Source organism: Diprion similis, chromosome 6 (genome assembly GCF_021155765.1).
Source record: "Diprion similis isolate iyDipSimi1 chromosome 6, iyDipSimi1.1, whole genome shotgun sequence".
Classification (NCBI taxonomy): Eukaryota; Metazoa; Arthropoda; class Insecta; order Hymenoptera; family Diprionidae; genus Diprion; species Diprion similis.
Window position 1 is genome coordinate 10386314 of NC_060110.1, and position 16115 is coordinate 10402428.

At 40.8% G+C, this 16115-nt stretch overlaps 1 protein-coding gene across 5 annotated transcripts in view; it reads left to right on the plus strand.

Annotated features, from left to right (window-relative positions):
- Positions 1–16115, plus strand: part of LOC124406647 (tubby-related protein 4) — a 44364-nt gene that overhangs the window by 22698 nt on the left and 5551 nt on the right. For 4 of the 5 annotated variants that reach the window (XR_006929252.1, XM_046882131.1, XM_046882130.1 and 1 more), the window contains exons 3-8: positions 8766–8948; positions 11289–11396; positions 12408–12573; positions 13498–13769; positions 14430–14518; positions 14610–14744. Coding sequence is in view for 4 of the 5 variants with exons in the window: in XM_046882131.1 (XP_046738087.1) it covers positions 8766–8948; positions 11289–11396; positions 12408–12573; positions 13498–13769; positions 14430–14518; positions 14610–14744 (953 nt within the window). In the remaining variant the exon portion in view is untranslated. The remainder of the gene's footprint in view (positions 1–8765; positions 8949–11288; positions 11397–12407; positions 12574–13497; positions 13770–14429; positions 14519–14609; positions 14745–16115) is intronic. The other variant, XM_046882132.1, reaches the window with a different exon arrangement.

The window sequence follows — 16115 nt, forward strand, 5'->3', positions numbered from 1 at the left end:
TTAGCAAAACCGCCTCGGTAAACGCTTCCTCCACGTCCCTGATTCGCGAACCGTTTCATTTGACTTGATCGAAACTTGGCTGTCGTTACATTTTGCAACCTCTGTGCTTTCAGGGCAATATTGCATCATCGATTCCGTAGTTTCACAGTTTTCGACTCGTGTCGTCGTTCGGCTTGCGAAGCCAGTGAGTGCATCGGCACTGACACCTTGGAAAAGTTAACGACCAATTAGAAACTTCTCGAAGCATCAAGTCGCGACGAAAGACCCTGCACGTGGCATAATCCGTTGGCAAACTATAACTCAAAAAATACCAGCAGAGAACTTCCGTCCGGTGTTTGTCGACCACCTCGCCGGAGGACGAGGATTTCATGGCACGTCTGTTACGGTGAGAATCAGGGTAAAAGCAGCTCTCAACCCTCTGCTGTGCGTCGGATTCGAGTTCGACTTCCAGTTTGAAGGTGGTGGGTATCGATCTGCTACGCAGTGCTGTTTTAACCCAGTGGTTCTCACCGCTCCACCCGACGTACGACGTCCCTAGGACATTAGGGGATCGGCTTTCCTCCTTTACTTTCGGGGAAGTTGTTGGCTCAGTTTGCGGTCAAAGGATCTGCGGTCGGACGTTTTGTTGATATTTGCCGAGATGATTTGACGACAAGGAGGAGCGACCGATACTCGGATGTGATCTTTTTATTGCCAAATTGATTACACGTTTGTCGTAGAAATCGTTATTCGAATATTACTGGTGACGAGGTGAGAGAGAAAAACTTCCATTTTACACAGCCAGTATGAACTGCCATTAAAGGGAATGTTGATCGCTGCGATTGCAGTTAAGCGCCTCCTTCATTCGGGAAATCAATGGCAAAAGAAATCCCAAGATTCTCCGCAGCTGCTAAGAGTGAATATATAAGGTACTATAAGATTAGATTCGTGTACTGCGGTTGCAGGATGTTCATGAATTATGTAAAGTTGCTTTTTAGATATTTTTACCTCCTCCGTTTTAGCCTCGCTCGGTAAAGTTGAGCATTCTTTATTCCACGACTTAATTTTTTTACTCAATTCATTTGCTGAAATTTATTTTCTATAGGACCAAGAAAATACTTGAAATTTATTTCATGCTCTAAATCTCGAATGAAATTATTGTGTTTGGCATTGCAAATCAATCAGTCTTTCCGCGATATGTTTTAAACTCTTCGATAATATTGCTAAAGGGTAAACAATGGTATGGATGAGAAGAAGTAAGTGCCTATAGGGTCAATGATAAAAGGCTGCTAATTTTAGAAGAGAAATAAATAGAATATCGACCTGCAAAGGTGCTCGAAAGTTTCCGCAGCCTTTGTAGAGGTGCATAGCTTTAGTATGAAATAGTAAGTAAATAACTTCCGAATGCAGTGGACTGTATCAATGACTAATCGTAAGCGCATTTTAAAATAACAAGAATCCTAGGACAAAAATCTATAATCGGTCTTTTCACTGATTTGTAATTCATTTGATTGGAATAGATTGAATAGATTTTTGATTGGATATTGAATCAAACAAAGCTAAAAGTATTTGGACAAATAAATTATAAATTGGTTTTATATGTGTGTAGACCATATCATTGGGATGGGAGAGATGATTTTGTTTTTCGGTTAGAGACACTCTTTCTCACCCTGTTCAATTTCACTTTGATCTTGAGAGAAGCCGCAGATATATTGAATGCACAACAGCGCGTTGAAGAAGATTAAATTAGCTTTTATCGAGCGTATAGATAGGAGCTTGAAGTTGAAAAGTCGTTTATATTCAATTCTCGAACGAAAAATTTGCTGTTTCAATTTCGTTTAAGGGTTCTTGCGGTTGTAGGGCGTTCCCACCACCTGCGCAAAACGCGTTCTGATACCGCTTTGTGTAATTAAACAGTCAAAGCTCTCGCCTCGGGATAGGGGTGCGAGACTTCGAGCCAGGAGGGGTTGACTCAAGAAGAAAAGGGAGTGCAGCAACAACCCGCAACGTCGAGTTTAGGGTTGCCATTACAAAAACAAAGGGTTAAATTTATACATGATCTGCAGGGCGAATACGCCGGATACAAGACTCATATCACAAATCAAAATTCAGAACATACCGAATCAACAGACTTGCACGGCAACGTAGCTTGAGGTGAATTGAATTCGAGCAGACAAAAATTTTCTGACAGAAAACCACCCGGAATTTTGTATGATTTTCAATTTTCAATGACAATGAACACGAATGAAACACCATTTCTGCTTGACGATAGAAATGAATGTGAGTAAATTTCTCTAACAAAAGTTAAAAAATATAAACAATTTTATAAAAAGTTTCATCATTAGAACGTTCCATGTAATTCAACTCGGTTGTTTTCCATCCGATTCTAATGTGTCTCGGCTTATTTTGTCTATGATAGACATATGCGGAGATTACTTGAAAAAATTTTACAGCTAGTTATTTCTAAAAAACAAAAATAGATTCCTCTAACAATGAGTGCGGTACAACCGATGTTCGTCAACGATTACATTTTCACTTTATAACTGTACTATAATGTAGTAAGACTTCTTGAATGTTTTTTTAGACGATTTATAGGGATCTAGTCAGCGAGCAAAATGAGAATAAGAACACTCAAATCGGATCAAAAACCGCAGAGTTTAATCATGTTAAACCGTCTAATTGTAAAATCGTTTATGGAATAGCTGATATCTTGAAATTAGCTTGGGTTACGCGAATTTTATTCAGATTAATTATGCTATCAAATATCAGAGATGCTGTTCCATTCGTGTTCAGTATGACTGGTGCGTCAAATATTCATGTAAATTTTCAAATTGTTTTTTCTCCTTCGTAATTTACCATTCAGACAAAGAAGACTTGTTCGAAAGTCATACATACACCTGACTTACACGTCTTTCCGAAGTTATGCAGCACAATTGCGTGAATTCGGTAGTTGGATACTTTAATACCTACTTAAAAGAAAGTACCTGCGATACCTGCTCGGCTCGTAATACGTTGCAGGGTTAGCCAGGCATGAGAGTAAAATTGCCTCCGGTAGTTGTAAATTCACCATGCAACCGGAATAACCCGCCTCGTATCGGTCAGTTATGTACATAGACGTGCATTTATGTATGCCGGTAAGTCCGCAATGCCTCTAGCTATGCATGTGTTCCTGGTATACAAAGGATGCGCGTAAGGGATGTATTTACGTGGCTCGTAAATCGTGTACATACCTCGTACTTCCTGCGGTATGTACACACAAATATAATTGCCTGCAGATGCGGAACGTCGTCTACTCAGAATGGGACTCAAAAAACGCATTTCGGGTGAAGGGATTGTCATTTTTTTGGAAGAAACCGTCGTGTACGTGGCGTATTGAAGGTTGGTCCGACGAAAAATTAATGGCCGAAGTTTCAAGTGAGACGAGAAGTTTGAGTCAGGTTCATCGGAATTGTCTACATGAAAGTTGCTGTTTTCTTTACTGATAATTTGAAGCCAAAAAATCGATCTCTAAAGGTCGTGAAATATTCAGTGACATAAGAAACTTTTCTTGTTCAGTGAATTTGAACGTTACAAACTTTTAACCCCCTTCCATGAACACTGAAAATTGATATCAAAGTTATTCTTAACCAAATAACGACATTCACTTTCGAAGTTTCTAATCAGTTCTTCATTCTGGTACAGAATTTTAACGACACACCTTCTCACAATCTTCAGAGGCAGCGAGGCAGTGTGCAAAATCAATACACTTATTGCTGTGCACGTGCGGATGAATGAGGTAAGCTGATCGGCTTTACTCGAATGGCCTTCGAGGTCGAAAGGAAACGACAAGGGCACCGGAAAGATGCACAGTAAATGATTCTAGAGTCTCTTGCCCGTTTTGAGAAAACCATTTTCTCCCTCGGATTTCGTCCGTTTTCACCACTGTGACAAAGTGAGCAGTTCCGTAAGCGATTGCAACGGTGATTGGGAAAAATCCGAGGAAAATAAGAAGAAAACGCTCAGCTCTTTCACCGCCGAGATTTATGTTGGATTGCATAAAAGCGAAATCATATGACCTACAGGGTTGTACATGCTGCAGGAGTTACGCGAGGGTCAACGTAAAAAAAATTAAGGTTCCGAAGAGGCGTTCGTTTTGCCGGCTGTTACCAAATCAGCGCAATCATTATCGGTTTTCACCCGTCGATCACTTTGCCGTTGCTTCTGCCGCTGGTGCGGAAGGCTATTTTCACATCCTGGGATGACTGGGGGAATCCTTTTTCGTTATGATCGAGCTTAGTCGATGTACGACAGGGAAAATCCGATCCGCGAACGCCTCGAGGGTTGAGGTAATGATGATCAATGGTAAATTAAGTTCCGGAAGATGTTTTAATCCAGTAATTCATACGCCATTGGTCCTCCGTTGGAAGTTTTAGTGCGTTAAGCTCATCCTCCAACCGCGTGTAATCAAGTCTCGAATATAATCCTGCTGCAGGATGGTGGTGTGTGCATGTATTCATCGCGTATTCCACTCAGGAATCGAGCGAGATGACCCGGTTGATAAAACGCTCCTTCCTCGCCGCCGTTTCCTTCCAACACTATCCGGCTTTCACGGAGTTAAAAGGCGGCACAGCGCTAACGCTGGATGTGCAAATAAATCCGAAAGCCCACCGAGTAGCCGTCTCAAAACACCGCCCATTGGGGGCTGCATTAATTGCATTACACACCAGCACTCATAGTTCTTCAAACCTTGCATAATTATGCCCAGATTTAAGTAAATGAATTTTTTGAAATTCATACATCGACCGCCAAATAATCAATTACATTAGGATTTGTTTAATTCAAGAGTAGGAACTCCATATACATCATTTTTAATTTTATTTTTTATTGGAACCAATTGATAGGATGCATTGTTATTGATAAAAACGTCAACCACTTCGATCGGTGACGTGTTTTGCGGTTCTCAATCAACGCGATACCGTAAAAACGGCTCAACCGATTCACTTTAAAATTGGAGACAGTATTCTTTGATATTTTATTATCTTTTCCACGATCCAAAATTTTTATTATTTGTTGTTTTTCCTTTTCAACAAAACACCCACAGCTTGCAGTTGCAATTCGGTTGCCATGCCATAAATCATGTGACAGTTATAATTGAATGTTCTGCGGTAAGGTTAATTGTAAGGCTATAACTGGCTGACCTTGAATGACGAGCTCGCCCAATATTGCTGAGCTGGCACGTTGCTGCATTGTGGTTATTGAATACACCTCTGCAGTGCTGCAGCAGTGAGTATAACACCACACGAGTGCAGGAGGTGCAAGAGCTGCAGGCTAGAAGAGTAGGTGTACATCATTGATTTACAGGGAGGCTTATAAGCCGACGTTGCAGCTTTCGCAATTTTACTGCAGCCTGCATTGCATTGATTTTCCAAAGTCAACTTTCCGGTCGATTACCTTCCCGATTGTGTGAGCGCCAATCATGCACGTTGGATGATTCTCGGTCACGTTCCTCCGTTTCCTTGACATTTTCGTTCTGAATTCGCTCAAGTCTAGCACGCGGCGTCTTTGGTAAGAAACATTCTAATTAGATTCATTATAATGATGATAATAATAATTGTATCTGGAGGAGCGGGATGTCTCATTATATGAAATTGCGTGCCGGTGAATAATAATTCACTCTATTCGTAATTGCAAACGGCGAGTCAGACTGCATGAGAATGTCATATTTTAGAGATTTTCTCCTGAAAGTTTTTCGGTCGTAAAATATCTCGTGTTTCCTGCTTTTATGTGTTTTATGAAAACACGTACCTGCAACGGCCAACTGCAATGCAGAGTTTATACTTCACTCGCGTGATTTCCTTTCGCTTTCTTAATCGGATTGCTGCAACATTTACCCCCCTGGTCTTCATATCAGACTCGTGACAACTGCAGAACTTCTCTGCTTTATATAATATGCCCCTGAAACCAATTTTGCTGCGTCACAGTGAAATTAAACCCACGTACAGTGAACCGGAATTGATAATTATTAACTGAAAACTTTACATTTTGAGGTAACAATTTTGTGGTTTTATGGTAGCCATGAGGTAGCTATTCGTATGCATAACATTTTAATTCAGTTCAATACGTGCTGCAATAGTATTTCCGATGTATTAAAGTAAGAAGTAAAATTGAACGTCCTGTTTCGCAAAAGGTGTACGTGATGACCATACACTGGTTAAAAATAATTATGACACAATTGAGTATGATATGACTTTACGTAAGATTTTAGTGTATGCGTGTTATGATCTTTGTGACTATCTCTTTCCAACTGTTACCTTGAAATTGATCAAACTTCCTCTTGTGATAGAGGAATTCATTTTGAACATAAACGTATGAATAACACCGTATATACTTTCAAATTCTAGGTTCGACTAGAACTTGGGTCGTTAAAACTGGATTTTCCAGTATATTTAATATGATTTTGCGTTTGAACTAGAAGTCGGTGTAGAGAACTCGCGCTTTAATTAGTTGAAACTAATTATGACCAGCGCATAATGCCAAAACTAGTTTGTTCTATAGCTCCGATGAGATCTGTGGAGCCGGGGCTTCACGAATTTACCTCAACTTTTAATGGAAAATCGAGAAGCTGGAGAACTTCTGCTGACTCGGCTTTGTCTCAATGATTTCTAAATACTAAAAAGTATGCTTCGTATGTGTAGCGTCGGAAACTTTCCAACATGGAAGGCTTCCGTGATTCTATATGAAAAGAAATAAGGATCGGAGGATGAAGTATGGAACGAAATAAATTTGTCTAAATACTCAATTGAGCCAAGAGAAATTGTTGCAATTTATTGGCTCACAGGGGAAAAGCCGCTCAGGCATAAAAACCCCTTATTATTACAGTAGTAAAGTTGTGTCAAGAGCGTGTGAGGTGTTAGTATACGATCAATGGTTGTGTCTCGTAAGTGGAGAGCTGCCGTGAGATTCAGAGGCCGAAGGCGTGAATCTACGGGGGTTCGATCGGCTGGCGAAAACCTACTGTTTAAATTGGAGAGGAGAGGAAGAGAACCAGAGAGTTCCGAGCGCAACCGGAATGGCCGGAGACTCGAATCAGACTGACTAACCGAGCGTCGATTCCCGGTCAGTTATTTATTCTTCCAACGATCAGCGCCATCTTGCGGTTAACGACGATCCACCCGATCGCGCCTAAACTTACCGCGGTTTGTTGGTAGCGGTACGAGCGGTAGAGATTTCGGGTATCAGATGGGGTAGAAAGTACGCGCGGACATGGGAAAGGTAAGGATTGGTACGGCCTGAACAGTATGTTTTTCGGTACTCCAGACTTAACACAGTCAATTACAATTTCCATGCTGAACTCGAGTGATAGAATATTTTGCACAGACAGGTTATTATTCGAGTCTTTTGCAAACGATACCGAAATATAACGAAGATATTCATGGCAGCTTATCCTTAATTTGACCGAAGTGCAAACTGGGGGTTGTTTAATTACAAGCTTCGTCAATCGTACGATAAATATTGTTCGTCGGCAATCTGACTCGTAAACATTAATCGATGAAATATTTTCGACGTTTGAATGTAATCCTGCATCGCACTGCAAATCTCATTATGCTGAATTTAACGTCGCATAAATTTTCAAAATTTTAGGGAGAAGTATTAAAGTTTAGGAAAAATAAGAATATAAGCAACTTTACACAATGTTTTAAATTTCAGAGAAACCGAACAGAGCTGAGAAAATTTCACACGCTGTACAATTATGCTGATGAAAGAAAATTTTCACAAATTCGTTGCTGCGTGACTTCAATCTCTGCCTTTTATACGAATTCAGATAATGGAATAGCGACGAAGCAAGTCAATATATACGCTCGGATTCCTTTCGCGAGAGTCGTCAAGCGTCGTAGAACAAAAAATTTAGCCAAGTTGAAGACGCGAATACAAAACTCGTCCAAAAAACCGTTGTCGATCTCTGCAATGATCGAATACACGTTTGTCGAATTCTGATTGCGTAGATCAGCTCATTAAAATTGTCCGATTTCCGTTTTCATCTCGTAAGTTTTCGCGGTGATTTTCGGCGAGGCAAACAATCTTCCGCGCCAGCGAATCTTCTTCGTTCAATTTCGACGAAACCTTTGTCTCATACATTCTAAACAGGCTCTTGTCAGCGCCAGCCAATAAGAAATCCTGGTATTCGTCGTATCTGAAAATTTGGCCCTGATTATCTTCCAGCCAATTAAATTGCTTCGACTTGAAAAGAACAACAGGACCTCCTGTTTCAAAATGTCATTGTCGAAAGTCTGTTCGCAACATGTATAGAGTGAAGAATGAACGCAAAAAGTTCGAGTTGGATCATCTAATCAGTTGTTAAAACTGCGCTTCTCTCAGGCAGGTATTCCATGTCTGAGGAGGCTTACAGATTAAAAGCTGTTCTTTTTACAAACTCGCCGATACACCCTGTACATGGGCCCTTCGAGTACATCGAGTACCTAGGCCTAGTGAAAGTTAGCTCGTTGATCCGAATTAGCCGGGTTACGCTAACGAGAATTTAATTATAATCTAAGTAGCAGCGTCCCTCCGGTCTCGTCATCTGAGTGTTATACCGAAGTGAGTGAAATTTATTCCAATCCCAGGCGTTGCCGTCACCTTTGAGTGGGCGTTGGATACTCCTAATTCAATTAATTAAGACTATTCAGTGTTCCAAGAATTCCCGGTGAAAATTCTCGAGCAAATGAAAAATAAACACCTGTCTTCCTGATGACTCCGTTATTAGAAACACGCAAAAGCTGATGGACGAAAATTTTTTATACATGTTTCAGGTGATCATGGTCAAGTGGAACGAACCCTATCAGAAATTGGCGTCTTGTGATAGCTCGGGGGTGATTTTCGTATGGATAAAGTACGAAGGAAAGTGGAGTATCGAGCTGATCAATGACCGAAGTACACCGGTCACTTATTTCTCCTGGTCTCACGACGGTCGAATGGCCCTAATATGTTATCAGGTAACAATGTATTCTTACACCAAGATAAATCTCCTCTTGTCTTTACTTTACAGTCCTTAAATATTTCACTTTGCTTTTCAACGTAACAGAGAAATACAGTTCAAGGTATAAACCGAAAATGATTTTTATAACTGTAACCAGGAAATCTGTGGTAAAAGTTACTATTCTCTTTCTGTCATTCTCAGTCTTATTATATTTTTTTTGGCGGTGATTTTTTGCTGGGGCAACAATAGATTTATGGTAAAAAGCTTGATGGAACGAGTTTAATGGAGTAATTACTAGAAATGTATTCCTACTGATAACTGTAATCACACCAAATAGTTACTTGTACCGCATTTTCTTGTGATTCCAACAATGTTCAAACCGTTGTTGTAACGATGCTCATTACACTAAAGAAATTTCTAGTGTCTATAATAAATAATGAATTTCTCAGGTGCAGACATTAACATAGACGTCCGCGAATGCATGTGGTAAACGCTGTAACTTTTCGTCGTTATAGGTACTCGCTAGAATGAGCGTCGCGGGATATATAATTCATGAATCCAATTTTCTAGCCGTCATTTATTACCCAGGTTGAACATGTTCGCATTTGAATATAAAATCAGTTTCTACAACAGGCAGCAGGCTAATTATCAATTTAATCCATACTTTTTTACTTTTGTGCAAGATTATAGCCTACGTGATCAACAAATTTTAGTAGAAAGTCAGCCGCATAAATTACTATACGGATTTGTAACACGCCGTTAATAAGGGTCGGATCCTTTTAAAACTTACGCTCGGTTGGTGATTCTGGACAAGCTCTTCAATGGCTTCAATTATAATCTTCAATTTGCTACCGCCTTATTCTTTTACTTGCGCCTTGATTTATCGCTCAACTTGGAACCAGAGTGAAAAAATAATATATTTCACGACCGACTACGAACAGCGTGAGTGTAATTGTGTTATGGGATTATACCGATATTTTTGTGCTCACTGCGAGCGTTTGATTCAATATGCGTTGCGAGGTGTCATCATACGAGAAAAGTGAGCAATTAACAATTATCAAGTGACAGCATATGTTTATTTACACATTATTGTCATTCCAAATTTTATTAAACGGGGTTATAACTATTTATGACTGTTGACAAGTTTAAACGGTTGAATATTTTGCAGTATCACTTCATTGGTCATTGTAATTCACCATAAATATGTCAACCACTTTTAATCGGATATTTTTGATAAGGTCTTATAATTTAACGACACTGTGTACAGAGTTGAATAAAAAATTATGCCATTACCATTTCTTTTCACGAATTTGTTATAAGGGGAAAAAATACGAGCGAGACGGTTTAAGGGAGTCAAAGGTCCGCAGTATACCGTTTCCCCCAATCCAAGCTATTGTGGGGCACCATATTAATATTAATGATTCGGTAGGAGAGGGAGTTGAAATATTCGTTGGAACTTTTGCGCTTTCGTGTAGCAAGCAGCCCATAATTATACGTGATTAATAATAACGGGTTTTGATTAAACGTGCAACCTTTGAGGCTGTACAACGAGTCGCATGCAACAGACCGCTGTCGTGAAAATGTTATACCTTGCATGGAAAAATGCACACGCATGCGGACTCACTAATACATTCCCTTGGTAGGTATATACGCCTGAAGCTTATTCTCTGCGCGCTGATCGTAAACCTTTCAAATAAAATCTAATATCCCCTGGCCTCATTACCTACGATCGTAAAATTCATCCCTCGTAAAACCCATTTTCGAAATTTCTGGGAATATTATATGCAAATATACGGACGATCATCTGTAAATTTGCTATTATATGACTGTACGCTTCGTTATTAATAATTCCGAGCTAGGTAAAGCCGATAATCTTTCTTACCTTTCGCGACGAATATTAAATCGATAAGTTTTCACAGTATAGTTTCGTTTCGCAAAAGTTACGAGGATACATATATATGATCACCCGTAATTATCAATGTCAGTTTCCGTTTAACGTTAAACGCTGTAGCATGGCAAAAGGTTCTTCCTAAATTGTTAATTAACCTTTCTCCCACTCATTTTATCCACCTTGGGTACTTTGCCCTATAGTCATTTGGCACGGCTCAAATTACGTACGTCACGTTATCGAAGCGATCTCAAGTTTCACGGAGGGGGGGGGGGGGGGGGGGGGGGGCAAATTTCGCTTTGACACCGTATCTCAAACTCTTAGAGGGGTCGATAGAAGTTTTCAGGGGTCGTCTGACAATATTAAATGAACACGTGACTAATGATAGCTGAGTTTGAAATACGTACGTTCCTTTCACTAATCGATTGAAGCATCTTTATCACACATTTTTACATTACCTTTTCACAGGATGGCTTTGTCTTAGTGGGCAGCGTTGCTGGCCAGAGATATTGGTCGTCGATGCTCAATGACCAGGCAACCATCACATGTGGAATTTGGACTCCAGACGATCAGCAGGTGACGTAACGATTACTGTAATCATACATCAAGTTTACAAGAATTATTTAACCCAGATATACTTGATCTGTTTTTACGTCGTTCGCAACATTGATTTCAAAGGTAGTAGCAAAGACACAAGGCGGAAATTTCAGTTAATTATGCAATAAGCCATCGTACATTCCAAGCTGAAACACATGATCCCAGTTTGTGATTGATGCAGGTTCGTGTGCGGTATTGTTAGCGTCGTTAACGTCAGGTGATACAGAGATTCGGTTTGAACTGGGTCACGGAAACGCTTTGGCCTAGTGTCGCGTCGCGATGCCACTGGCTGGAGTGATGACAAAATTAGGTTCAAGCTCAGTGGAGAAACGCCGACGCGAAGGTCAAAGCTCAACGGGTTAACGGGAGTATTGGTATTGTGCCAGGAAAAATAGAACGAGATAACTAGTGTAGATACAATTCACATACATCGGGAGAAGAGGAATTGCCGGGGGTGTAATTGATGCCATCTAGATTTGGTTTGGTCACCGATGAAACTTGCCGTTTCGGGGGTAAAAATTACAATACGGAACGAGGTCGCCATAACAATCGATAACCACGGCCACGGTCTGACACTGCACTGCAGCCATGATACGTCGTACGATTCGGTAGATCCTCGTAACTCTGGTAATAATGGACTATTATCCTGCGTCAGTCTAGCCGGCTCATACTACATACTGCCATCGGTCACCTTTAATGCGACAGCTTTCAAGGGCTGCTGTCCCCAGCCTTTTGAGGGGTGTCATGTGCCACGCTAATAATCGAAGAAGACAATGTCCAGAAGAATCCATAGAATGGAATCACCTTTTTGGTGTACTGTGCTTTTGAGTACGCATACTTGCATCCTTTGGAAGCAAAATTGTCATTCCTCGTGTGTCACGTGTGATTGTGTACATTCCTGATTTACCAATTACGAACGGCAGTAATCAAGCTGGTGACACTTTGTATCATCAGAGGTGTGAACAGAGACATGTGTTCTTGCATTTGCAGGTCTACTTCGGAACGACGGCGGGTCAACTGATAGTGATGGATGTCCACGGAGCAATGGTGTCGGAGGTTCAATTGGCAGCAGCGGTGACGTCAATGGCTTGGAGTGCAGAGAAATTCAAAATGGAAGAAGGGGACGATGACGTAACCGGTAGCCAGTGTCCGCAAGGCAAGGCGTAACCTTCATCTCAAAATTTGTCTATAACTACATGTAACATCGGACTGCGTAGGGGAAAAATTGCTCAACGCGTGCTCAAATCTCGACGAGTACCCAAGGGATGAATTTTTTCATGAGTCATCGACGGTGCTTCGAGACTTGGAATGTTCTGTCAGAATTTATGCTCCCGGCATTTTGATATACTCGGGCGTATTCCACGTTGGCTTTCTTCAGAGCGAATACAGCAGTGCATGCACTGCAGTGTTCGGGGTTGTATATTGACTCTTCACTATCCCAAATTCTTTCGCTGCTTTATTGCGATTCTTGTTTTATTGCCTTTCGTTCGGGGACGAGGAAGTTAACCTGATACAGAAAGAATGGGGAAAGGGGGGAGAACGGGTAGCGAGGGGTCACAGGGATGTACGAAAAAAAGAGAGGAAAAAAACCTCCCGCCGTACCCGATTTCACTGATACAATTTCATCCCGTTACGCCGGATTGACCAAGCCAGTTCACTCCCAATAACACATGTGTTCAACGTCCAATCAAGTTTTTGAGCATTCACTTTACCACTTATCGTTGGCTAATAAATCGATACTCCGCTGTCAGACCGTAGAAATCCGGACGGTGAAATATACCAATTCCAATTACGCCTCTCTCTCTCTCCTGATACGTAGCTCGAGCGGGATTTGGTATTAATTGCTAATCCCAGTTATTATGTGCATTTGCAGAAAATACTTGAATTCAAAAGCGATTTATTTCTGCTGGTAAAATATTGAGATGAGGTATGATTGGCGGATTGAGCTCATTAATAATTGATCACAAAAATTCTACATGTACCATTGTAATCAGAAATAGAACTAAAGTACCTCCATGTATAGGATAAATCGATTAACCGTCGAAATGTATAAGCTTACAAGCCGGTCCTATAATTACAGACGAACGAAGCTACGTGTTGGCGGTTTGTCTTGCCGACGGAAATATCGTCCTGCTCCGTTCCTTCGACGACGTTTCACCCGTGACGATACGAACAGGGTTGAGGTCACCTTTGCTTGCCGAATGGAGCAATTCCAAGAAGCTTTTGGCAGTCGCTGGTATCAAGGATTCCGACAACGTTTTTCAACCCAATCCTCAAGAGTTCACGAATTTGTTGCAGTTCTATTCCGATACTGGCGTTTTGGTCTACACCACGGCGATACCGTACACGCAAGTAAGACCCAAAGGTCATCACTGAATTCGAATTGATGTCAACCCTGTCGAAGTATGAACGATTTCCTTCTACATTTCTATGAGCGTATAGCTTTAGGTTTGACTTGAAGGTATCCTGTCCGCTTAAAAGATTAAGGCTGCAGTATGCTGGAGGAGGTTTCTCACGGCAGGAGTTATCGTATCGATAAATCAAACTGTATCGTGTACAATAAGTACATTCTACACGGCAAACATTGCAGGAATAAGTTCAGAACGGATGAATTTGCCGCTTTATTTAACGATAAAGAAGGTCTACAATGCAGGATATACGACTTTGATTCTGATATAAATATGTTTAGTACAGAACGGGGTCGAGTGTAATACTTTCTGACATTTTCCACTAGCGAAGCTTGAGGAATACTCGGTACGGTCTAAAACTCAATTCACTCGTTCTTTGATACCCTGCACGTATCAAACGTTGCTCATCCAAGTGGAACAGAAAAACTACACCCTTCACTATCTGCGCTGAAAGTAATACACAATATAATACCACGTCTGACGCTCCTGCAAAATTGCCGATATGTTCGCGTTCTGATATAGATTCGCAGAGAGGTTTCGGATCACATTTTGATCTGGAACACGGCCTGATGTAAAAGGCGCCTAACGTGTTTTTGTATCCTAGTGTCCTGTATCGGCGTTGACCTGGGGTCACAACGATAGAAGATTGTTCGTTGCAACGGGAGCGCGAGTCCACGCAGCTTGGGTGTCTAGGTACGACTTTGACGCAATGTCCACTGTGGCACATATGTACTCTCTAATATATTCTAGTCTGATCTGCTTAACCTCTAATGCATGCTTGCAGGCGTGTTGGTTCTCTCCAATTACTCTCAAGGCTTGCTGTCCGCGCTGCTCTCTCCAGAGAATCCAGCGTGCAGCAGTTGCCTTTACCACCAAGACTGAGAGCTTTAGTCGCTGCCCTTTTCGCAAGCACCATAAGGTACGTGTCAACGATGGAGAAGTCACTTGTGCAACCTACGGATTTACAACTTTTGAAAAAAGGTCATTCACAATTCGATCGTAACAGTCACTCGACATAGTCATTGAGATTATCTGACATCGTACGACATGAAATTTAGGTTGAAATATCGCGACAACTTATTTTCATCGCAAGTAAAAGGGGCGCTTCGTGAGAACCAATGGAACATGGGCGAGAATATGATTTCACCGTAAAATGAAAACTGAATTTTTCGACATCTGACCATGATGTTTTCCAAAGCACTGTGTGATTGTGACACGGTTTGTTAGAGGAATATTTAACGAAGGGTAATGTCAGGTCGGGATGAGAGACGCGCGCTGGGTCATTGTCACTGATGTATCACTGTATTATTTGCTTCTGGAAGGGCGTAACACCCTCGCGCCAGTCTGACACCTAATGATCGCTAATGCACACAGCAAACAGGAGGGCTACTGTTTCATAGCAAAATCCGCAGCGGTGATATTGATCCTGTGAAATCACGCGTGAACCTTGTATAAAACTTATATATAGAGCAAAATAAGAATGTTGTTAGGTCCGGCTGAGTCCTGCAGGGGCCACTACTGATCGCGTGTAAATATTTAATGTAAAGAATGAGGATGGAAAGACGTATACTGGCCTCAGCTTCAGGTTCGGGTTCGGGATGTGAAACAGTCGCTACTACTCCCACAGGATTCAACGAGAATTCACCGTCAGTGGATTATTGGCGCGGTTGATGTATAGCGAATTTTCATTTTAACAATAAGCGAAAATTACCACAGTAGTCGAAACCGGAACAAAATGCACACCGACAAGTTGTAACTATATTTTTGGAGGTATTAAAATTTATACGAAGAATTTATAATCTTAGCTTTCACGATCCGTAATGTTTACCATGAAATTCGAAACAATGGGGTGTAAAGTTGAATGTTCGTTTGAAAGTTGTGCGCTGATAACTTTCATAGCAGAATGAACACCGAGTCAATATTACATTTCATATTAGTATGCGCAGAAAACGAGTATTATGAATAAGTGATTCAACTTGAACAATTGCGTGAATGTCAAATTTAAGTCAGTTATAAGAATAAAAATCCAACAGGGATGAGTTACTGTTTACTGTTTTTTTACAATAAAACTTTCCGATTGAACATAAACATGATTTTATAATTTTTAGTTCCTTCGTGTATTTGTTATGTTAAGAAAACCTGATAAAAGCATTAAATTTTCTACGGAGTATATTTCGGCTGCACTATTTTAACACTTACATCTTTAACATCAGATTTGGATTCAGTGATGTTGATGATCGTAATTTAAAACAAAATAAATTTTTAAAAATGGTAGTTTTTAAATCCACCT